Source organism: Sciurus carolinensis, chromosome 8, assembly GCF_902686445.1.
Source record: "Sciurus carolinensis chromosome 8, mSciCar1.2, whole genome shotgun sequence".
In the NCBI taxonomy this organism is placed as follows: Eukaryota; Metazoa; Chordata; class Mammalia; order Rodentia; family Sciuridae; genus Sciurus; species Sciurus carolinensis.
This window is the reverse complement of record NC_062220.1, coordinates 120631300-120656455: the sequence shown is the minus strand read 5'-3', so window position 1 is coordinate 120656455 and position 25156 is coordinate 120631300. Positions and strand designations below refer to the sequence as shown.

Genomic DNA, 25156 nt, shown 5'->3' with positions numbered 1-25156 from the left:
TGTTCTGTGGCTAACTTTAATGCACAGGGCAGGGATCTTACCACCACTCCAGCAACATTCTTTGTTTCATTTTGCTTTCCCACAACTACTTTAGATGCTGCTTCCAACACTTGTAGCATTCCTCTTTACATTTTGGCATGTCTCCATAGGCACATGGTAGTCCCCACCTCTCCAATGTGGAAGCCACCTCAAACCACATCAAGACTGTGACCAGTCCAGGATTTCCCCCACAGAACCCATGTCTTTCTCTAACTCCACAGCCCACTCAACACATTCCTCCTGGAGATCCTTCTGCCAATTGTTCAACCCTAGAGCTGCAAACACCCCAAGAATACCGTTTACCAATCCCTAAAGAAAGAACTTGGAGGATTCTAAAGAGATTTGCGTCATTTTATTATTCATCTACTCTTCTGAGGTGACAGGTTAGAATACAGTGGAGGGCCAAACCGTGCCTACAAGCAAAGAGAATATACAGGATAGATTGCATGCTCACTGTGCAGACAGATTTCTTGAGATGTTTTATGAGTACATTCTTTTACTTTACAACTAAGGTCATTTGCTTTGATCCTCACCTAAAGATTGGAGACAAGGAAGTGGCCACGTTTCCCTCTCCATTTCCTTCCTTATCTTTCTTTAAAATTATCTCACCATCCAGAACAAGATTTCCTAGGTATTGACTGGTGTTTACTCCAAAAAGATCCAATTTCATTTCCCTTCCATATAATCAATTATCCTAGCACCATTTATTAGTCCATCATTTCTCACTTATTTTTTAAGGTGTGTGGCGGGGGAGCAATGGTTGTTTTGAGAACAATAACTATCTAAATAAAATTTAAGCAGTTGGAACCAACGAGGTTTTTTTATTTTTTTGGTACTGGGAATTGAACCCAGGGGAACACTGGGTTCCTTTTTGATGTTTTATTTAGTGACAGGGTCTTGTTGAGTTGATTAGGGCCTTGCTGAATTGCTGAGGGTGGCTTTGCACTTGGGAACCTCCTGCCCCAGCCATCCAAGCCACTGGAATTACTTGGAGTCACTGTGCCCTGCCCAACGATGTATTTTTAGAAAAGATAACAATATTATGAACAAGTTTACCTGAGAATTCAAGAATGGTTCATCATTAGAAAGTCTAATGATGTGATTGATCTTGTAAACAGATTAAAGGAAAATATCCATACCATCAGAAAAAGAATATAATAAAATATTTATGATAACTGCTAATATTGTTTTTTTCTTAAAATGCATTGAATTGCCATTGTGGTGGTGCACGCCTCTAATCCCAGCGATGGAAGACTGAGGCAGGAGGCTCTCCAGTTCAAAGCCAGCCTCAGCAAAAGCAAGGTGCTAAGCAACTCAATGAGACCCTGTTTCTAAATAAAATACAAAATAGGGCTGGGGGTGTGGCTCAGTGGTTGAGTGCCCCTGAGTTCAATCCCTGTACCCCCACCAAAAAAAGGGGGCGTTATCTTTCTAGAAGTTGTTTAAAAATTCAGAGCAGAAACAAAGCATGAACAATAGAGAGGTTGCATTGCCTATTATGGTGTCTGCCCTTATAGCAGTATTTGCTCAAGATGGCTTCAGAAGGTCACTTTCAGCTCTTTGCTTCTGTGACCAAAAATAGCATCTTTGGCAAGTCTGGTTTCAGTTAGGCCTTTGCTCACCTCCTGAATTCCACGCAGGATCTTAAAAGCCCCTGAGGAATAAAAGATTAAGTCTGCCCAATGAACTCCGTGATTCTGTACTTTTATTATAAGAGTGTTCCAAACGGGAGCGGGGTGGAGAGAAGGGACGGCCTTTCACTCAACCGATACCCTGGCAGCAAGCCGAGACAGGTCTGCGCAATCTGCCAAGTCACCGGCTCCGCTAGGACCCAGAATTGAAAGCGCTCCGGAGACTGGTGGATCTGCCCCTCCTTTAGAGAAAGGATGCGGGCACCCGGACTAAGGTGTGTGTGTTGAGTAGTTTCTGTGCAGAATCAAGGGCTCGGCCGACTGAGAGCACTAGGAAGAAGCCTCCAAGGTGTTGGTGGCAGGCAGGGGCGCCAGGCTTGGGGAACTGGAGGCCTGGCAGAGAAGTATACCAAGGGCGGCAGCGACGAGCAGAAGAGCAAGGAAGGGCCCGGAGACTCATGAGGTTGCCGGAAGACTGTATTTCTGGTGAGATCTCAGAAGCGCGGCGATCTGTGGCATGTTGGGACCTGTGCGGGGTCGAATGTAAGGGGTTGGCTGGGATGACTCTAGCCCAGAGTTCCTTTCTGGTCTACAGAGACGTCCTCTGGGCTCGGCGAAGCAAAGACTGAGCAAAGGAGCGAGTGGCTTTCCAGACTCTGTAGTGTCTAAGTGGAACGATGGCGGATACTCAGGTGAGTTACTCTGCCAGATGCCCCCGGCATCCCTCAACACCCGGGCCTCCAGGATCCCTTGCCTGCACCTTAGCGTCTCTGCACACCACAGACCTGTACCTGAGTCTCCTGGGCACACCCAGGCTTGCGTTGCACCAGTCTTTTACGCTTCAGACCGCCTCCAACACTCACTTGGGCTTGCGCGTCCGCTTCTGCCTTTACTACTTTCCGATTGCGCGTGCGCTGTCACTTCCCCCATTGCTTGGAACTGCTGTATCGCCCTCTGGCGGCGCGCAGGTTTATCTGCGGTACGCCGCTGGCAGTCAAGATTTCCCTGGGATAGAGCCGGAACTCGAAGGCTGCTCATTCCGCTGTGTTCCATACCCTCCTTTATTTGGAAACCTTCAAATTCCTAAACTCGCCCGGCGCTGGCGTTTCTTTTTTCTGCCTAGGCGTTTCTGATGAGGGACTGGGGACCTGCGTGAACTACTCAGGAACAGTCACCCTTGAAGGCTTAACAAAGGAGTCCAGTTGTACAAAACTGATTTATGGATGTATGTATAGTGGAGTTAGGTACTAGATTCAAAGGAGCATAAGCATGGCCTGTGGGACATCCCAGTCTAGCAACCCTTTCATGATCGTGTTGCTCCCAGGGTCCTTGCTCCTTGTGTGGGCCAGACAAGCCCCAAGAGGCAGTAGCCCTCTAAAGAAGGCAGTCCTTGCCACTCACTCCTGTGACTGTTTTCTGCCTTCACTGTCCCTCTTCCGTGCTCCTCAACTCTCATCTAGCGTCCTGCCTTACCAAAGGAATGAGGATAGCTAGAGAAGAATGCCCACGCAGCACAGTACATTTATGGATCCCCCAACCTGGCCTTATTTCCTTCAGATAGATGCCTGGCAATCCCTCACCTCCTTCAAGTCTTTGCGCAGGTGTTGCCTTCTCAGACCATATTCTTTGACTACCATATTTAAAATAGTACAACCCTGCCTAAACACTCCCTATTCCTGTTTACCGCTTTATGACTCTGTACCACCAGCTGACTTACTACATATTTTTATTTGTTTTGTGATTGCTTGTTTTCTCCCACTGGAAGTACAGCTCTCTGGAGTCATGGATTGTCTCATTCACTGTTATAGCTCCAGCAATCTAGAATAGTAGGTTTATTGCCCATTGTGTGGGACAATGCATTTTTGTTTACTGAAACAAAAATCACCATCATAGGTAATGTTTGAATGGTCATCCTGATCGATCATGGTATAGGAAATCTACATGCATAATTTAATAGAATTAAAATTTTTTCTGTAGGCTTGGAGACCTGTCAGCATCCCCTGCTACATGGGGTCAGTTGTCATAAAGTACTTTGTCTCTTGCTACTTCCTGCAGAACTGCTGTCTTACCTACATGTAATCCCCTTGAAGCTGTAACGTGGCCTAAGTAGTACAAGATACCAGATTCCTGGGTTCCTGACTTGCTTCTTCTATGGCTTCCAGCTTAGAAGAAAGTTACTTAGGCCAAATGGGAAATATGAGCAGCCAGGGCCCTGTCATTGACCTGTCTTCCAACCTGTCGCATGGTATTTAGCAGAATCCTATCCTCCAAAGCCTCTTCCTATACTCCTTCACCCAATAGAGTATGTCACAGAATGATGAATGTACTTCTATCTTTTCTCTGGTTCTATTTGTCCCCCAACATCCTTCCTGGTTGGGTCAAGCACTTGGCAATGAAAAAATAGACTATAGATTCTGAAAATTCTTCACAAAACCTTTAGCCAAATATTCTTCTGTCATAAAATTTGTATTTAAAATTTGTATTTAAGTATTCAAAAACATTAATAAAAGGGATTTAATGAATTTGACTTGTAGTACTTTAAATCTGTAGGACAATTTGCCAGAACAAGAAAAGCAGTGTGATTTTTTGAGGAAAAGGTTAATGATTCAATTTTTGTAAGATCAACTACGTTGTGAATGCCTAGGAAAATATTTGAGGGAAGCAATTCATCATGTGCTTTAAGGGGAGTGGAGAACTTTGGTATATACTAAATTTTCAAAAATCTTAATGAGCATGTCTTTTTTGCAATACTTAGAGTAGAACTCAAGAGCTCGTGCATGCTAGGCAAGCTCTCTACCACTGAACTATACCTCCAACCCTGATCATGTCATTTGGTAATTTGAAACTCATAAAAGGAAAAATGGAAATGATATTGTGAATTTCTAAAATATATACCATTGACACAGATTGGAACATCAGGGTCCTGAGTCTTCTTGACTGATTATCTTGGTGAATTCCATGCCCCCCCATCTCTCAGGGAGTTGTGCTAATATAAAAAGCTATCCCTGGGCTGGGGTTGTAGTTCAGTGATAGAACACTTGCCTACATGTGTGAGGCACTGGGTTCCATCCTCAGCACCACATAAAAATAAATAAATAAAATAAAGTTATTGTGTCCATCTACAACTAAAAAAAATTTTTTTTAAAAAAAGCTGTGCTTTACGTCCTGGCACACACACATTCAGCCTCGTAGTAGGTATTATTGTCTCCAGGTCCAGGCAGTACAGGTTCAAGAGTACAAGGGAGTCAGGGAAGAGCTGGCACTGGAATCCAGACACCTTCACCATATGTGGCTACTTGTCCATTGCTCCATATACCCTGCAAGTTCCCTCATATGTAGGACTGCATGGCCACTGTCTTTTAGCCTCATTGCAAAACAGACTGGTGGGTGATAAGAGGAGTCTTAATCCAGATTCCTGGGGTCCAGTCACTCTGTTGGAGAATGTTTCCCTGGGGGAAATCATTGAAGCTCAGGGACTGCTATCCTTTTAGAAGCAGAACTTCACTTCACTGGTTCTCCAGCTCAGGGGATTGTCTTCATAACCACAGCAGACATGCCTAGGGCTAGTCCAACAAGGAGACTGGGAACTGCTCTCCATCTCAGGAAAATGCTGGCTGAGGGAGGGAGGGTGGGTTGAGGTGGAGTTACCTCCTGGACTCAGAGCAAAAAGCCTGATTTCCCCGCCTACCAGCCAGCCATGTGACCTAGGTAACTCCTTTCTCAGGTTTCTCCTCTGCAAAGTGGAGACATTGTTGCCTGGTTCAAATAAATTGCAAAGCTGCGATTGGTATGTCTGCTCAGGGAGGGAAGATGAGGTTGTAATTGGTCACTTTGTGTCTTCCCCCATCTCCTCTGATTCAGGGTAGAGTCCTGTTTCTGATCATCTGTGCAGCTGGCATTGGTGGAACTTTTCAGTTTGGCTACAACCTCTCCATTATCAATGCTCCAACCTTGGTATGTACCTTCTGTGCCCATTGTCACTGTCTGAGTGGGTACTGGGTTGGGGCTGCCCACTGTGGGACTTTAGCTCAGCATTCACTTAGTAGTGCTTTTCCCATGTGTCCTCTTCCTCTGGGATGTCCCACAGATTTCTGTAGGTTTAGACAGAGCTCTGCATCCTCCCCAAAACTGATGTTCTCCTGAGTCCCTGTTCTTAATCACCTAATACCTACTGATGTGGGGATTACCCTTGACACTTTCCTTCCTCTCTTGGACACCAAGGCCATCGCAACTACCTCTAGAATCCAGATATTTCTCTCCCTGTTTCTGCCACAACCCCAGTTCTAGTGCAGCCTCCTCACGGACTCCCTGCCTTCACAGCCTTCCCCTCGAGTTCTTCCTACTTCCCTCTCCTTTTCCCCTCTCCCTTCCACCTCCTCCTCCTTCTCCTTTTTCTTTCTTCCTCCTCCTTCTATTTCTTCTTCTTCTCCTCTCCTTCTTTCCCTCCTTCCCTTCCTCATTCTTTTCCCTATTCTTCTTCCCCCTTCTCTTCTTCCTTCTTCCCGGCCTTTCTTTCTTTCTCTTTCTCCCTCTCTCCCTCTCTCATTCATTCTATGTTGAGATGGGGTCTGGCTTTGTTGCCTAGGTTAGACTACACTCTGTATTCTCCTCTTGCCTCAGTTTCCTGGGTAGCTGGAATTATAGGCGTATGCTACTGTGTCCAGCTCAGCTTTTCCTTCTTGAGCTCCCCCAAGTTTGTCAAGTCACTCCCCTGCCCAGAAACATTCAGTGATTCTCTCCAGTGCCTGTTAGGGCAAGGACAGATTAATCCACCTGAAGTTTAAGGCCTCATGGGATCAAAACCCCTCTCTCTGTCATCCACCTTCAATTCCTCAACCTTGATAAAAAGCATGTTAAATGTGGTTTCTCAAATGTCCATGACACAGTCCTTCCTGTAAGCTTCTTTCTACTGGGAAGCACTCTCTTCCCTCTTGCTCCTTGTTTAAGTCCCTAGCACTTTATACTATCCTGGCCCATGTTCATATTCAGTGAGTTCCTATGGGAAAAGATGAATCTTGCAGCCCCAGTGGAAGAAGTTTATCTCTAAATTGCTTAAGTAAGAAGGACGAGTGTCTGGTCACATAGATGGGAACCATGTGGGGCTTCACCCAGAATGGGAGGAGAAGCTACAGGGACTAGGCCCTAAGATAGAATGTGACTTTATTGCCCATGCCTGACTTTGTTCTCTGCCCAGTAGGCAAGAATGCAACCATCACCAGATTCACTTCCTACCAGCTGAGAACTGTTCCCCCTCCCCAGATGTCGAAAGTTCTGGGAAGAGTCCAATGATTTATTTGGGTCATATACCTGCCCCTAGACTAATTATGTGGTCACCAGGGTGGCATATTCAAATTGCCTAAGTCTGAGTCAGGGCATCAGGTGATCACTTTTATGGAGACAAAAGGAGCTGTAATTGATCAGTGAAGAAAAGTTCCCCCAAAGGATTGTCAACAGAAGACAGATAGGAGGGGTATTCCGGACAGAAACAATGATAGCAGCCCAAACCCTTAAAGAAAGGATAAAATAAAAGGTTTTGAGAGGTCTGAACTGGCTGCATTGGTTTATTCATTTCATTCAACAAGCATTTTAGTGCCCACTTCAGTGCAGATTCACATACTGAGGAGGGATCCCTTCATGGCAGGGTAGGATCAGATCTTTCCTCCTATGGGATATCACCATTCCTCAAAAATGAGACTCTCTTGGGCTTGGAGGTCCCTTCTAGTCTGCCAAATGATGTTAAAGAAAAAACACTATCCTGTTAAAGAAATATAAAAAGAATCAATGACACTTGTTAAACCATGGTAAGGAAGACTTTATTGAAGGGAAGCCATAAGTATAGGGACCTATGAAGTGGGGTCCTGCAGTGGAGGTGAGAGTTTGGGTTCAATTCTGAATACAGGAAGGGCAAGTGGGAATTTATCGCCAAGGAGTATGGTTGGGGTCAGTGGGTGAAAAATGACTAAAAAATGAGGAAACATCAGGGATAAGGGCCAATTCTGGCTAAACCAACCTAACTGGATTCTTGCAGAAGGCAGGTGGGATAAGTTGGAGGATGATCAATTATCAAGGGTGATCCAATAGGAACTCTGAGGAATTCTACCTAAACTGAACTTATCAGGTGTTAAATAAAAATTACAGAAGGACATTGTTTTGGACTCCATTCTATACTAGGCTCCAATAGACTGGCTAAAAATCAACATAGAGGCACATTAAAAGTTCCATTTCATCACAATGAAACTAAGCTCTTGGTTAGTCAGTTTTTTGTCACTGTGACCAAAAAACCTGACAAAAACAACTTAGAGGAAGAAAAGTTTATTTTGAGCTCACAGTTTCAGAGGTTCAGCTCATGGTCAGTGGATTCCATTGCTCTGGGCCTGAGACGGAACATTGTGGCAGAAGGGTGTGGTGGAGAAAAGCTGCTCAGTTTATGGAAGTTGGACTTGCAATTCTCCTGCCTTAGCCTCCAGAACCGCTGGGATTACAGACATGCTCCACCACACCCAGTTGGCTCTCGGCAGTGGGAAAGCAGAGAGAGCCAGGGATAAAATATAATTCCCAAATGCACACCTCCCCTGCCCTACTTCTTTCAGTCACATCTCCCTATAGTTACTGCCGAGTAGTCCATTCAAATTATTAATCCATAAGACCTGAATTTTAATCCATCAAATGGATTAATCCACTGATAAGGTTATGACTTTCATAATCCAATCTTTTCACCTCTAACATTGCTGTTTTTCCTAACATCTGAGCTCCTTGGGGGACTTTTATTTATTTTTTGATACCAGGGATTGAACCCAGGACTGCTTAACCACTGAGCCACATCCCCAGTACTTTTAGTTTTCATTTTGAGACAGGGTCTCACCAGGTTGCTTAGGGCCTCACTAAATTGCTGAGGCTAACTTTGAATTTGCAATCTTCCTGCCTCAACCTCCTAAGCCAATGGGATTAGAGGCATGCACCACCATGTCCGACTTGGGGGACATTTTTAAAAATTGATACCATAATAGCTGTTTATTTGACCTTCTAAGATGAGAACTAGAGAGAAAACTGTTAAAATTCCCAAATAGGCTAGTTTTAATAGACATGATAATGAAGATCTCTCTGCTTTTATCCTTACATAGAAGAAGTAACCTGAAATAAAATGAAGCTAAATAATCCTATGGTTTTGTCTTCCTATCTTCACCTTACAAGGAAAATAACTTTGAAATGACCAGTTTGCCTTTTGTTTTTGTTTTTGCTTTCTTCAAGCATTTTGTCTAACCAGCCTTCTTGGCTTGGACCATGAGAACACTTATTCTACTTTATGGAATGAAGTGTTGCCTGATTCTAAGGTAGAAAATAAGACCAATTAAGATCAACTAAATTATTGCGATTTAATTGTCCTTCGACTCAAGATTCTTGCTAATATTGGGCAATGCAGCAATGAACACAGAAGTCCAAAATTTGAGGACTAATTGAAAAATAGCTCAGAGGAGTGTGAGTAGAATCAAGGAGATTCTTTGTCAGTGGTCATTCCTGAAAGGTTAGAGACAAGATCGGAGAGACTGGCCCTGAGTTCAGTTCCACTAGATAGTTCCTCCCTGCAGGTGAATGTGGCAGGCCCAGGCTGTCAGTTGTTACCCTGAGCTGGCCAGGACAGGAGAAAGAGCTGGCTCAACACCTGAACCCATTGGTCTCCCTCATGTCCTGATGGGGGGTTGTCTAAGATTAATATTTCATCTCTAACCAAGGGAAGGATGTCCAGGTCTTCTCCATGCACAGACTTTCCTAATCATGTGGCTTCCATTCACTTGCCTGAAGCGGCAGTTCTGGAGGGTGGAAATCAGTAGAGTCTGAATATCCTGGGTGTAACCTTGACCTGTGGCTGAGGCTATGGGCAAGTCATTTCACCTCTCTGGGCCTAATTCCAAGACTTAATGAACAAAGTAATGTGTATTTAATAGCATAGTAATGTGTATTTAATCTCTCAGTCTCTACAGGGTTGTAACCAGCCTGCAGTGACCTCAAAAGGAGAGAACAGAGGGAGCCCCTACCTTCCTCTCCTGCCATCTTTAAGGTCCTGCTGATGCCCACCATTGACCAAATCCAACAGAAAACCAGTCAGGGAGGGAGCCCAGTGGTGTGGGCTGTACAGGTGGCTTCCTGGGGGCAAAAGCAGGGTGGAAGTAGGGCATAGTGGACTTGAAAGATATTGTATAATTAGAACCATATTTGGTCTTTGACCCTAGTTCCTGGTTCAGAGCTCCTAAAACCCTTGGAATTTTTCTGAATGATAGGAGGACCTTTCGTTATTTGGAATGAGCCCCTTTTGATCTTACCTGAGTTTGTGCTAATGAGGTGATTTAGGACTGGGCCCTTGGATGGCCTCAGAATGGAGCTAATCACTAGAATGATCAAGTGATTAGAGTCAAAACTTCCAGCCCCACTTGCTGACCTCTGGGAAGGGGAGAAGGGCTGAAGACTAAGCTTTTATAAAAAACTGTTGATGTATGTACAAATCTGTGAATATACTGAGGTGTTGGGAAGGTGTTGTGCTCAGAGAAGGCATGAAAGATCTGAATACCACCAACCACCTCCAGGACCTTGTTTTGTGTGTCTCTTCCATCTGGCTATTCCCAAGTTATATCTTTTATACCAGTAAATATAAGGAAAGTGACTTCTGAGCTTTGTGAGCTATTATAGCAAATTATTGAACCCCAGGAGAAGATCATAGGAACACCTAATTTGTAGGTGGTCAGTCAGAGTACAGGAGACCTGGACTTAAATTTTTCATTTGAAATGGGGACAGTTTTGTGGGGCTGATCCCTTTGACTTGTGGAATTTGATGCTAATTTCAATTATATAGTGTCAGAATTGGACTAAATTATAGTACATCTAGCTGGTGTCCAGAGAGTTGGAGAATTGCTTACTGTAGAAAACCCCCACACCTTTGCTCTCATAAGTATTGTGCGAATATAGAAAAATAGTGTGATTCCATAGAGGGGCAGATGGAGACTGTCCAGTGCGGGGAGCACATAGGAAGTACTCAAATGAATTTTTTCCTACACCATGGGGAGCTCCGGAGACTTGATGACTGTATCACAGAATCACAGAGCCTTGTGGAGAAGGCCTGTCCTGTCCTGGACAGCACCACCATCCCCATTCATCCCCAGGAGGCTGACTGCCATCTCTCTTCACAGCATATTCAGGAATTCACCAATGAAACATGGCAAGCACGTACAGGAGAACCACTGCCTGACCATATGGTTCTGCTTGTGTGGTCCCTCATTGTGTCTCTTTTCCCCTTGGGGGGACTTCTTGGAGCATTGCTTGCAGGACCCATGGCCATCAAACTGGGAAGGTAAGTGTAACACCCCTCACCCAGTGCCCTTTGATGAGGGGCATCCCAATCTGCAGGCTAAGGAATGTGAAAGAAGAAAAATGCCCAGCAGGCTCCAGGCCCAGATCAGCTTCTCACCTAGTCTCTCATTCCAGCTGTATTTTCACCTTGAGAGTCACATGTTCAAGAAAATTTGGTAGAGAAAGGAGTTCAGTGCAGTGAGAGAGGGAAGACTCCTGGTTTCTAGTTCCATGTCTGCCAATAAGTGCAATTTGATCTTTTTTGTCTTTTTCAATTTTTTTTTTTTTTTTTTTTTTGGTATCAGATATTGAACGGGGGCACTTAACCACTGAGCCACATCCCAAACCCTTTTTCATATTTTATTTAGAGACAGAGTCTCACTGAGTTGCTTAGGACCCTGCTAAATTGCTGAGGTTGGCTTTGAACTCACAATCATCATGCCTCAGTCTCTCAAACTGCCTCTGGGATTACGGGCATGTGCCACCATACCCAGCGTGAACCTATCATTTTAAAAAGAAATTTTCTTGTTTTAGTTATAGGTGGACATAATACCTTTATTTTTATGTGGTACTGAGGATCAAACCCAGGGCCTCATGCACGCTAGGCAAGCGCCCTACCACTGAGCCACAACCCAGCCCCGCAATTTGATCTTAAGCGAATATTTTCTCTCTAGGCTTTGCTCTCCCCCTGTGTATCTGATGCAGTTCCCAAGTTGCAAACAACAGAAACTGACTGTGGCTGACATGATCAAAAACTGTAATAACTGGATGACTATTGAGGCAGCTCACAAGAATGAAAAGAAGTGTTTAAAAGCCAGACCTTAGCCAGGCACGGTGGCACACACCTCTCATCCCAGTTGCTCAGGGGTCTGAGGCAAGAGGATTGTGAGTTCAAAGTCAGCCTCAGCAACTCAGTGAGGCCCTAAAGCAACTCAGTGAGACCCTGACTCTAAATATTTTAAAAAGGACTGGGGATGTGACTCAGTGGATAAGCACCCCAGGTTCAATCCTTGGTATAAAAAACAAACAAACAAACAAAAACAAAAAGCCAGGCCTCAAAAGGGCATAAATCCAGGTAATGCTAAGGGTCTTAGCAGTCAAAGCTTTGGAATTTCCTTTAGGGAGGATGCCTTCAGCATGCTCAACTCTATCCATATTCTGTCTCCATTATCTTCATTCAAGGGTTATTCTTGGGTCACATGATTACTTTTGTGAAGGAGTGGGAGAGAGGCAATTCCAGATGGAAGGACACAAATGTTACCAGAGTCTACCCCTTTGCTAGCTACCAGACTATACAGACCCTTTCTTCCATACATTTAGTCTAAAAGTGACCCCAACTGATAATACTCAACCATGCTATATATACCAGTATCTGTATTCACCCTTCCTTGTGTAAGGTCACTCTGAGTATTGTTTTGTCACAACCACCATGAGCAATGTAATAGAGGTATTCTTTCTATGTGTGGGAGTTTTATATGATCTCCATTCTTCTGCTAGCCCTGCAGTTAATTAGGCCCTTTTGATATTCTGTATTTTACAGTAAATTTAAGTACAATAGTTTTCCCTTATCTGTGGGGGATATGTTCCAAGACCCAATGGATGCCTGAAACCACAAAGAGTACCAAACCCTATACTTACCATGCTTTTCCTATATATATACATGCCTATGATAAATTTTAACTTAGAAGTTAGGCATAATAAGAGATTAACAATAATAACTAATAAAACATTGAGCAAGTGGAATAATATATTAAAATAATATAATAAATTATTTAAAACATGAATTATTTACCCTCATTTGTTCTCTTTTACTCTGTGTCATACCTTACCAAGACATCTAGGCTACTTCCTGTTTCCTCTTCTCCAGTTCCTTTCAGTGTGAACTCATCAAAGTAGTGGACCAGCAGGATGCCCCATGGACTAATCATGGTCCACAGCTATAGAACTCTTGTATCCTTAAGGCAGTTCAGTTGAGGTATATTTTTGTCCATGCCAGGTGAAAGCCAAGTGTTTCTGACGTTATCTGTGTATTGAAATGGAATGAAATGCATTCACCAGGGCAAAGTCCTTAATTATTATTTAATGGATTTTACTATTTCCAGTGAAGAAACCATATATTTTTACAATTGTGATTGTTAGTTACAATTAGAGTTACTACTGGATCAAGTTAGTTTTTTACTTGATAATCTATTGTCATCTTCTGTACTCCAGACAAAGGAAACCTAAGCTGTGGCTCATGCGCTATCTCTGATGCATGGCTAACTTTGGCCAGAACACTGGCCTCTTCTAGTCTTCAGTTTTCTTATCAATAGAGTGATCTATGTGATCCTCGGTGGCTCTTGCTGGTGATAGCACTTCTGAGCTCATTATCAGGAGTCCAAAGCTGACACCTCATCATGGTGGAGCAGGTAACATTTCCAATGCCCCCTACTTAGTTTGGAGTCTTGGTTTCATTGACTAATCATTGGAAGATTCAACCATCCTGAAGTTTCTAAGAAGTGACTCTGTGTGCATGGAGGGAATTGTACTTGGCTTTCCATGCATTTCTTAACTCTAAAAATCTCTTTTCTTCCTCTGTTTTGTTTTTGTTTTTGTTTTTGTGTTTGTGTTTGTTTGTTTTGGTACTGGGGATTGAACCCAGGAGTGTTTTATCTTTGAGCTGCATCCCTGGCCCCCGCCACCCCCCCCCCCCCTCTTTTTTTTTTCCTTGGGTACCAGGGATTGAACTCAGGGGCACTTAACCACTGAACCACATCCTCAACCCTTTTAAAAATTTTATTTAGAGACAGGGTCTTGCTAAGTTGCTTGGGGCCTCACTAAATTGCTGAGGCTGGCTTTGAATTCTTGATTCTCCTACTTCAACCTCCAGAGCTACTGGGATTTCTGGCCCTTTTTATTTTTTATTTTGAGACAGGGTCTCACTAAGCTGCTGAAGCTGACCTAGAATTTGCTATCCTCCTGCCTCAGCCTCCCAAATTGCTGGGTTTATAGACATGTGCCACCATGCCTGGCTGCCCTAGAGTTTTCATTAAATCTGAGAAATAATATATTAGTTCCTTCATTTTACAAGGGAGTTTGGGGAAAGCAATGTTTATTCTAAAGGGGAAAAAGTCATAAAATATAAATCCTGTCATTTCATACTTCCATGCAGGCAAAAAGGAGAGTAATTTGGGGGTATGTTGGGGGAGTGCAGGAGTGTGCATCTCAAGGCATTCCACAAGTGAGCCAAGATGCAATGCTAGTGCTCGTTTCAATTTATATAGTTTATTCTCATTGAAAACAGTACACACACACACACACACACAGAGGACTGTGACTGATCGGGGCTGGTTGGAGATGCAGAAAGGAAAAGAGGGGTCCCTCTGAACCAAACCAAAGTGTCTCTTGCCTGTTTTCACTTTCCCCAAGGAAGAAGTCGCTCCTGGTGAACAACATCTTTGTGGTGACTGCAGCCATGCTGTTTGGCTTCAGCCACAAAGCAGGCTCCTTTGAGATGATCATGCTGGGAAGACTGCTTATGGGAGTCAGTGCAGGTATGGGGGCATCTCATCCTGCCTGTCTATTCTTGTTCATTTATTAATTCCCTTTATTTCTTTCCTTCTTTTTTCCCCTTTATTCACTACATATCTTTCATTCATGCCTACCTTTTTTGCATTTTTGCAAAATGATTACAAATGTTTTATCTTAAAAGACTCATATAACTAGATATTTATAGTAGATACAGAAAAATGAAAAAGTTGCAGGAATGGGGGAAAACATCCTCAAACTTACACTATCAACACTCTAAACCTGAGCTTCCTGGCAGCCAAGGTATAAAGGGACATAGGATTACTTTTCTGACATTCCTTGCGGAGGAAGGATAGCATATTAGGAACCCCTGAATTTCTGAGGCTTGATATGTGAGGGAGCAGAAGTTTTAGCACATCTACTTTGGCTTTTAGGGATTCCAGTCAAGTTACATCTTGACCCTGTACTTTTTACAGCCAGGTGTTAACATCTATGTTAGTTATCCATTCCTGTGAAACAAATTACCCCCAAATTTAGTGGCTTAAAATAATCAACATGATGTGTGTGTGTGCATGCACTTCAGGGGATGGAACCCAGGACCTCGAGCATGCTAGGTAAGTTTTCTACCACTGAGCTGTAGCCCCAGCCCACAACCAATATTTATAATTTCAATTTCTGTGGGTCAGGGGCCTGGGAATGTCTTAGTTGGGTAGCTCTGGTTTGAGGTTTCTCATGAGATTGTGCTAAGATGTCAGCTGGGGCTGCTGCCACCTGAAGGGGCTGGAGGATCTTTTGCTAAGTGGTTCCCTCAGGCCATTGGCAGGAGGCTCCAGCTCCTTACCCTGTGGGTCTCTCCATAGTGCTCCTTGAATATTCTCATAAAATGGTGGCTGGCATTCTCCAGAGTGAGTGGAGAGAGAGAAATGATGCATAGGAACTTTTAGTGCTCTTTATGTCCCCTTTTCAGAAGTTATGAACCATCGGTTTTCCCACATTCTATTCATTGGAAGTGAGTCTCTAAGAACAACCTATACTCAAGGGAAAGAAACGAGTCAGACTTTGTCATTGTGCCCTGAGTATCCAAAAAAGAAGGGATTCCTTCCTAAATGTTGGTAGAAGAGCAGAGGTACCCTTGAGACTCCTTGACAATCAGAGCAACTGTCTTCTTCTGAATTCTCTTCACCCCCTGTGTGGAGAAAGGAACTGGATACTGATAGATGTTTCCTGATCCCAGATCAGAGAGTGAAGTAGAGCTGCATTCCTTGCAGTTTTGCCAGGTATATGGTGTCCTAGTTTTTGCCATTTGTTACCAACTGGGATGGGCAGAAACGGTACTATCCAGTTTTGTTTTCCCATTGGCTATATAGGTGCCAGATGTGTCCATGGGGGACTGGGATGAGGTAAGAACCTATATCTGTAGTGGTCAATGAAAAGCATTCAAATGAGAGCCTGGCAGCTGGCAGGCATCCAGGACATGGTCCTGCTCTTTTCCTCCCTGCATGCACCCCAGCACTTCAGAGACTACATTATCAACTTTCCATCACTATAATGAAATACCTGAGGCTATTAACTTATGAAAATGTTTATTTTGACTCCTGGTTCTGGAGGTTCCAGTCTAACATTGTTTTTGTTTTGTTTTGTTTTGTTACTGGGGATTGAATCCAGAAGTGCTTTACCACAGAGCTACATTCTTAGCCCTTTTTATTTATTTGAGGCAGGGGCTCATTAAATTAGAGTCTCACTAAGGTGCTGAGGCTGGCCTTGAATTTGTGATTCTCCTGTCTTAACCTCATGAGTTGCTAGGATTATAGGGGTGCACCACCATTCCTGGCTCCAGTCCAATATGGGAGTGGCATAGGCCTCAGGTGATGGCAGCATATCATGGTGGGAGTGTGTGGAGGAATAAATCATTCATCTCATGAGCCAGGAAGCAAAGAAGAAGAAGAAGAGACTGAGTTCCCACAATCTCCTTTGAGATCATGCTCCCAGTGACCTAAGGACTCCCATAAGGTCCCACCTCATGAAGGTCCATAGCACCTCCCAATAGCACTAGCCTGGAGACCAAACCTTTAACACACGGACATTTGGGGGACATTCAACATTCAAAATGTAGAGTTGGGATCCTATTGTCCCTATAGAAGGTAAGGTGGAACCCCTCAGAGTGTGTGGGGTGAGGGAATGGCCCTCTGAGTCACGATCCAACAGATAAGAGGCTGGTGCTGAGGGAGGCAGGAAAGAGACGCAGGCCTCACAGGGACCCTCTTGGTAGCTGATGCATCCCTGCTATGCACATGTCCAGGTGTGAGCATGAACATTCAGCCCATGTACCTGGGGGAGAGTGCTCCTAAGGAACTTCGAGGAGCAGTGGCCATGACCTCAGCCATCTTTACAGCCCTGGGGATTGTGATGGGTCAGGTGGTTGGACTGAGGTAAGTACCCCTTCCCCTGTGCATTTAGTGCTTTCAGAAATGCCAGTAAACATCTGTCTTCACCCAAATTTCTCCCCATGCTTCTATGCATGAAGTCATCAAAACCTTGTTCACAGCCTCGAATCCAATATACACATACGCAGACACAAAAAGGGCTTTTTGATCAGCCAAACTTCAGTGTAAATCACCTTTTCCCATCTTCCCAGGACTGGGAGCAAAGAACAGGTCTTGACAGAGGAGAGGGTGAAGATTTGGGCTTTTAAAGAGGAACTCATCCTAGCCATCATACTAAAAAAAGGAAAGTGCAGAGCCTAGTCCCTGAGGAGAAAAATTGATAGAGATGAGGTGGGGTAGGGGCCCTGACCTCTCAGTTCTTACCTGAGTTGGAAGGATCTTGATGTCCAGGCTCAGAGCTAGATAGAGTCACAGCCCAATGTGACCCTCGCAAGTGCTTAGTAAGGCAAGCATGGGGTCAAGGGGGAAGGTGAGGGGGCGTCTGTTCTGTTCTGTCCTCTGCCTCCCCAGGGAGCTGCTGGGTGGCCCACAAGTCTGGCCCCTGCTGCTGGCCAGTTGCCTGGTGCCTGGGATACTCCAACTTGTCTCCCTGCCCCTTCTTCCTGAGAGCCCACGTTACCTCCTCATTGACTGTGGAGACACAGAGGCCTGCCTAGCCGGTGAGTCCCTGCCCTTGGGCTTGTGGACTGTCCTTGTTCCAGAGATGCATCTCACCAGAGTATATAGGTCCTCATTTCTTGGGTTTTATTTAGTAGGGAAAAACTGTTCTTCTCTTTGTGTCTCAACTTCATGATCTATTCACATATCCCTTCAAAATTCTTTGTCCAGGGGATGTCCTAAATTATAGGGCAATAGGATGGATCAGACCCACCTCTGTCATCCAGGAAATCCAGGTGGTACATACACACACACACACACACACACACACACACACACACGTGCGTGCGCATGCACGATGAGACACGTGTGCAAGACCTTACCTGCCCAATGCCAACAGGGTGATGATTGTACATCAGTTAACTAGAATAAAGATGGTCAAGGAAAAATTGAAAAATATCTGACTTAAAACAATTATTTACCACATCTTTTATCATTTACTACTTTGGCAGCACAACTCTGCTAATTTCAGTTGGGCCAGGTCTTGGTCAAGTCTGATTTGGGCTGGGCTGGGGCAGTTCAGCTCTGTATGTTTGTCTTTCCTCTCATTCTTGGTACCAGTGAACCCAGGGACATTCTTAGCGTGTGATGGCAGAGGCACAAGAAGGCAAAACAGTTACACAAGTACTTTCAAAACCTTTAGCCTCTCCCCTCACCTATTAGCATCTCATTAATTAAAGGGAGTCATGCTGTTTTAGATTTAAAGCCACGGGATGGATGGGAAAATTGATGGCATGTGCTCCCCCATGGCAAAGAGTGTGGACTTAAGGAGGGATGAAGACCAGGACCCAGGAATGTATTCTTGGTTGGCCATCATGGCCACACATTTTCACGATTTTTTTTTTTTTTTTTTTTTTTTTTGAGATAAGAGTCTCTATATGTTCCTAAGGCTGATCTTGAACTCCTGAGCTCAAGTGACCCTCCTGCCTCAGCTCAAGTACATAAGGCATAGTACCTTGCCTGCCCATGGTCACAATTATTATGTTTATCTCCCCTCTCTGCAAAATATGTTCAGTCCCATCCCAGGATCTCCCACAGTCCCATTCATTACATCAGTTTTGAAGTCCCAGATTCTTATTTATTTATTTTTTGGTACCATGGATTGAACCCAGAGATGCTTAACCACTGAGCCCTTTTATACTTTTTTGTTTTGAAACGGGGTCTTACTAAGGTGCTTAGGGTCTCACTAAGTTGCTGAGGCTGGCTTTGAACTTATGATCCTCCTGCCTCAGGCTCCTGGGCCATTGGCATTACAGGCATGCACCACTAAGGCCCAGTGAAGAAGTGTCAGATCTTAAGATCACATTGAATTATATGTGCCTGTTCTTTTTTTTTTTTTTGTACTGGGTATTGAACCCAGGACCTTGCACATACTGAGCAAGCGCTCTTGCCTTGAGAGCTACATTCTCAGTTCTTTTATTTATTTTGAGACAGAGTCTTGCTAAATTGCCCAGGCTGACCTCAAAATGGCAATCCTCCTGCTTCAGTCTCCTGAATCATTGGAATTATAGTGTGCAACACCATACCTGGCTTTTATTATTTTTTGATATAGGTTCATCCTAAGTTGTCCAGGTGGGCCTCAAACTTTCAATCTTCCCTAGTAGCTGGGATTAGAGGTGTGAATCACTGCTTCTGGCTATCTGTGCCTTTTCTTGATCCAAAGACCATGGTTTTAAAAAACAGGTCTTCTTCCCATCCCATATTCAGCGTACAATGGTCAAAGTGAGACAAGGCAACCAGAATTTAAGAGTCTGATTTCAAACACAAGGAGGCCAGAAGGCACAAAGCAGTCATGGATCCATAACAATTCTGAAATGCCCCTGGAAACACATTGCCAGGTCTCCCTGGCTTAGAGGTAGGACTTGATCTGCCCCCTGGGAAGAGTTCTCCCATGGTTTTTGCTTCTGCCCTCTGAGATATTCTTCCTTTTTTTATCACCTTTCCTTGGCACTTTCTGGAGAGTTTTGGAAAATGTGCTGCTTTGGTGGTTGAGCAAATTTCTCTGCTACTGCCTGTGGGAAGTTAGGGCACTGACCGTCTTTATATTTCGAGCTGTTTAGTCTTTTTTGTCTAGCTGGCATAACTTTTGCCAATATAATCTTCTCAAAAATGATGTGAGTTTTCTATGTATTTGATTTACATACCCAAAGAGAGAGAAAGAGAGAGAGAGAGAGAGAGAGAGAGAGAGAGAGAGAGAGACACTTGGGGTTGGGGTGAAGGGCTCACTGTCGGAGGGAGGGGGATCAAAGGAGGACTGAGGGAGGGGAAGTGCAGCACCCTCCCCATCTTAGCCCTGCAGCTGCTGCGGGGCACCCAGGATGTGACAAAGGAGATGAAGGAGATGGAGGAGGAGCGTGCTGCCTGCCAGGGCCGCCAGGCAAGGCACCCATGGGAGTTGTTCCAGGATCGGGACCTGAGGAGGCAAGTGACAAGCCTCGTGGTGCTGGGCAGTGCCCTGGAGCTCTGTGGGAATGACTCGGTGAGGCCCTGCCCTGTCCTATACCCTGGGTCTGCTGAGGGTTTGTGCTGTAGGCAGCTGGGAGCCATGGGAGGTTGAAGGGAACCAATACTTCAGAGTTGCCCCTCCTGCTGGCCCAATCCCAGGTATATGCCTATGCCTCCTCAGTGTTCTGGGAAGCAGGAGTGCCTGAAGAGATGATCCAGTATGCCATCATTGGGACTGGGAGCTGTGAACTGTTTGCAACTTTTGTTAGCGTGAGTCTGAATTTGGACCCACCCTCCATCAGTACTGCTGGGAGGGACGCTTGGGATGCTGATGCTCTTAGGACTTCAGTCCAATGCATTAAGCCATGTTCCACTCCTGTTCATGGTGGTAAAGTGCAGCAAGTCAGCAGGCATTTCTACTGTTTGCTGGGCATTCACACCATTGTTTTGAGATGAGAACACTAAATGAATTTGAGTAATTAACCATGGTCCTTTGGGAAATTAGTGAAGTTGTGACCTTCTGAAGCAATAAATTGTCCCCCCACAACACACTCCAGATTCCTTATGAGGCCCCTCCCTAGTGCTTATTCTCAAACCAAGGGCCCAATGTGTGGTACATTACTGAATGGTTCCTTTCCTTTGCAGTGCGTGGTGATTGAGAGGGTGGGACGAAAGGTGCTACTGATGGGGGGATACTCTCTGATGACCTTCTGGGCTACCATCTTCACAGTAGCCCTGTGCCTGAAGGTACTTGGGAGAAAAGGGGTGGTGGTGGGGCCAGGTCTCTTTTCCACCTCACCCCACTTTATCTGCTGCAGAGCTCCTTCCCCTGGATGCCCTACCTGGCTATGTCCTGCATCTTTGCTTTCATCCTCAGCTTTGGCATTGGTCCTGGTGAGTGGGCCTGAGGGCTTCTGGTCTTTGGGGCTTGCTGAAGGAACAATGTGTGTCTGAGTGAATGGGTGGGTGTGACTGCAATGTCATTTGCAGATCCCAGACCCACCTGTGCTGAGGCTTCTGGGTGGGCTAGAAGAGGACATCCAGGGGCCCCCATGCAGACTGGATTAAGGTGAGGGAGAGGCAGGGCAAGGAGCCCGGATTGATAGCCCTCTGTCCTCTTCTCGTAGCTGGAGTGACAGGAATCCTGGCCACAGAGCTGTTTGATCAGACAGCCCGACCTGCTGCTTACATGGTCTGTGGGGCGCTTATGTGGACCATGCTCTTCCTGGTTGGAATTGGGCTCCCATTTATCATGGTAGGCCTACTCTTCCCCCTGGGGTGGGAGGCCCTGCTTCAGATATTGTCCCTATCACTATAGCACCCCAGGGAGTGGTGCCTCTGTACATGGAAACTGAGGCCAAGTGGGAGGAACCTTATGTGAGCAAAGGGAGCAAGTCCTTCCTCATAACTTGTCATGAACCTTCCACTGAGATGAGCCACACCAGGTCTTGGGGTCTCTTTTAACCCACAGGAGAGCTTGTCCCATTTCCTCTTTGTTCCTTTCCTTGGTGTCTGTGTCTGTGGAGCCATCTACGCTGGATTGTTCCTCCCTGAGACCAAAGGCAAGACCTTCCTGGAGATCTCTGAGGAACTGTACAGACTCAACTTGTCCATGCAGGTCCAGGGCCCCACAAGGAGTAGCAGGGAGGTCATCCAGTCCACAGAGCTATAGCTGCACAGTTGTGGCAGGGGCTAAAGGTGACTGCTGCCCTGTCCTTTGCTTTTCAGATTCACTTGCATTTTAATGAGTGTTTATTGAGTGCAGACATGGTACCAGGTATTTAGCAATCATTGGTGAGCCAGGCAGGCAGGACATGCAACCCCTTGATGCTTGATGTCTAAAGACAACTAACTGACAGGAAACCAATTAAAACATTCACACTTGTGAGAATACAGTGGAAGAGAAGTACAGGTGGTGCTGGGAGCCTGACCTAGTCTGGGAGGAAGGAGGTGGTTAAAAAAGGATTTTCTGAGAAACTGATATTAAAAATGAACTTTACTGGAGCTGGGGATATAGCTCAGTTGATAGAGTGCCTTGCATGCATGAGACCCTGGGTTCAATCCCCAGCACAACAACCACAAAAAAGGTAAATCAACTTTATTGGAATATAATTTACATACTATCCTATATATCCATTTTAAGTGAATATCTGATGAGTTGCGACAGATGTATACACCCTTGAAATACCACTATAATCAAGGTAGACCATTTGCATCACCTCCAAAGCACCCTTATGCCCCTTGGCTATCAATAACCCACTCCACCACTTACCCCAGGCAAACACTGACCTGTTTTCTGCCACTACCAGTCAGATTTGCCTTTTTTATACTTTGATAATTCTATATTCTATGAATGCACTTGTGTCTGGCTTTCTTTGAATAAAGTTTTTGTTGCATTTGTTAGTATATATTCCTTTGTGTTGCTGAGTAGTTATCCCCTGTATGAATATACCATGATTTGTTTATCCCTTTGTCTGTTAGTAGACATTTGGATTGCTTCTAATTCTTGGCCATCATGAATAAAATTGCTGTGAATATTCCTATGCAGATTATTGTATAGATGTATGTTTTCATTTTTTGTGTATCTTCTTGGGCTACTATAACACAGTATCACAGACTGGGTGGCTTACAAACAACAGAAATTTATTCCTCATAATTCTTGAGACTGGAAAGTCTAGGATCAAGGGACTGCTTCCTGGTTTATAAAGATCTGTCTTCTAAAAAAAAAAAAAATTTAAGAAAAAAAAAGATCTATCTTCTTGCTGTAACTTCACATGGCAGAATGAGTGAGGAAGATTCATCACTTTTTAATTTTATTTTTACTTTGCAGTGCTGGGGATTGAACCCTGGGCCTTGTACTTTTGAGGAAAGCACTCTACCAATTGAGCTATATTCCTAGCCTGCTTCATCACTTTTATAAGGGCACTAGTGGATCCCATTCATGAAAGCTCTACCCTCATGACCTAATCACATCTTAAAGGCATAGCCTCCAAAACCATCATATTAGTTAGCAAGAGATCTCTAGAGAAGTTATTGGGAATGACAGCATTGCAATGGGAATACGTGGACCAATACTAAACTATGGGTGCATTCAAGAAGGTTGGGCAAGTAGTTTTTACAGGAAAAAATGAAAAATTTTGGTGAGCTGCGCAGATGCAAAGTATTCATTAATCTGTTTTCCAAGGTGATTATAGAGTGTTTTACACTTTCACTAGCAACGATTGAGAGTTCTGGATATCCAAATCATCAGTACTTGGTATTGTCAGTCTTTACAATTTGGTCATTCTAGTGAGTGTGTAGTCAGTACTCTCTTTGTGCTTTAATTATGGTACTTCCTCGATGACTAGTGAAGTTGACCACCTTTTCATGTGCTTAGTATGACCATTTATCTGCTTTTGTGAAGAATCCGTTCATATATTTTGCCTACTATTTTCATTGGATCATCTTATTTTTTAACTGCAGTCATGCTCTATACATTTTGGCTGCCAGTACTTGGTCAGATATATATATTGCAAATATCTTTTGTAGTCATTGCTTGCCTTGTAACTTTCTTAAAAAGGAAAAAAAATAGTGTCTAAGAGCAGAAAAGTTTGATAAGTTCAATCTATTAATTTTTTATGATTCATGCTTTTTGAGTCTAAAGACATCTTTGCCTATGCCAATATTGCAAAGATTTTCTTTTAACTTTAACATTTATTGATGATCAATTTCAAGTTAATTTTGGTGTATGGGGTAAGGTAAGTGTTGAATTTCTTTTTTTTTTTTTTTTTTTTTTTTTTTTTTTTTTGTGGTGCTGGGGATCGAACCCAGGGCTTTGTGCTTGCAAGGCAAGCACTCTACCGACTGAGCTATCTCCCCAGCCCTGAATTTCTTTTTAAATGAATAACCAGGAGTATCAATACTACTTGTTGAAAAGATCATCTGTGGTTCATTGAATTACTTTGGTACCTAAGTCAAAAAATCATTTGGCCACTGTTACATAGTGAGGAATTTTACTGGTATTTGGCAGGAAACAGTAGCCATTAAGTAGAAGTGATAGAAAGGTAGTAGAATGAGACAGACAATATTACCCAAGTATATGTATGATTACATGAATGGTGTGAATCTACGTTATGTACTACCACAGAAATGAAAAGTTGTACCCCATTTGAGTACAATGCATCGAAATGCAGTCTGAAAAATTTTTTAAATTTAAATAAAAAAAAAAAAGTAGAAGTGATAGGTCTGTGGGTTCTTTGGGGAAAGAGACATCTCTGAATCAAGGGAAGTTAGAAGCAATCTCTAGGAGGTGAGCCTGAGCTGGCTGCCTACTCACAGACTCAGAGGGGGCTGTTTTAAGGCTAGAGCCATTTAGAAGCAGCTGTGATGAAGGATGAAAACAAAGACCCTGTGTGTCTGGTCACTGTGAAGTCTTCTGGAAGGTGACAATCTTCCCAGGAGCTCCTGTGTGGTCACCCTGCTTCTTTCTCTCTGCTGATTTCTGCCTCTGCTGACTTGCCTCCCCAGCTTAGCCTCAGTCACCAAAAAGGCTGCCCTGGCTGCTGTGACTGCAGGCCTCCAGGGAAGATTCATGAGAAAGAATCTGCTGACAAGCACCCCCTGGGATTCCATGGTTCATAGGCTATGAGCATAGCACATGTCGAGTGGCACGCAGGAGGAGGCCCACATTGGTCACACTTTGGTGTCCTGATCCCCAGCTTGGGCCCAACCCTCTGAGCATGTCATGCTCACTATCTACCCAGCCAGAACTGGCTCTGGCTTCTCTCTAGGAAAAGAGGGTAAGCATTCCAAGTCCTTATTTCCTGGGGAGCTCCTCAGTGGGGGAGAGGACACAGGGATTCAGGACAGGACACTGCAGATAGGAGGGGCAGTGCTAAGGGGAAGAGGAGAGGCTGGTCAGACATTGTATGGGAAAAGGGAAGGGGATCTGACTGGCAGCTGACTTGTCTCTGTTAAACCTGTTTCCAGGTATGAGCAGGAACATCTAGTTGTATCTGGAAGGTGCCCCCAAGGCATTCCAAGGAGCATGGCCATTCTCCCAGCTTTGGCCCACTTGTCCAGATACCAGATGCACTGTGGCATCTCCCTACTTCC

General features: G+C 44.4%; 1 protein-coding gene across 6 annotated transcripts; it reads left to right on the top strand.

The window, feature by feature from the left end:
• The first annotated feature begins 1408 nt into the window (after nt 1-1408).
• Nucleotides 1409-23576, top strand: Slc2a11 (solute carrier family 2 member 11). 6 transcript variants are annotated; one of them, XM_047561705.1, is made up of 13 exons: nt 1416-2156; nt 2266-2362; nt 5532-5624; nt 10850-11010; nt 14418-14542; nt 16816-16945; nt 17471-17619; nt 19909-20096; nt 20222-20332; nt 20708-20809; nt 20881-20956; nt 21190-21317; nt 21589-22634. In XM_047561705.1, exons 2-13 carry the CDS (start codon nt 2348-2350, stop codon nt 21805-21807), a joined length of 1497 nt encoding a protein of 498 aa, XP_047417661.1. In that variant the 5' UTR covers nt 1416-2156; nt 2266-2347; the 3' UTR covers nt 21808-22634. The 6 variants fall into 6 exon arrangements, with proteins under 6 accessions (XP_047417666.1, XP_047417663.1, XP_047417665.1 ...); XM_047561706.1 differs by having other exon boundaries at nt 1422-2156; nt 21534-22631; XM_047561710.1 differs by lacking the exon at nt 17471-17619 and having other exon boundaries at nt 1409-2156; nt 19909-20038; nt 21589-23576.
• The last annotated feature ends 1580 nt before the right edge of the window (nt 23577-25156 follow it).

Excerpts from the sequence above, each read along its gene's own strand:
- Slc2a11 (XM_047561705.1), top strand. Across the intron at positions 5,625-10,849 it reads TTATCAATGCTCCAACCTTG|CATATTCAGGAATTCACCAA; the intron begins GTATGTACCTTC and ends CTCTCTTCACAG. Across the intron at positions 17,620-19,908 it reads CACAGAGGCCTGCCTAGCCG|CCCTGCAGCTGCTGCGGGGC; the intron begins GTGAGTCCCTGC and ends TCCCCATCTTAG.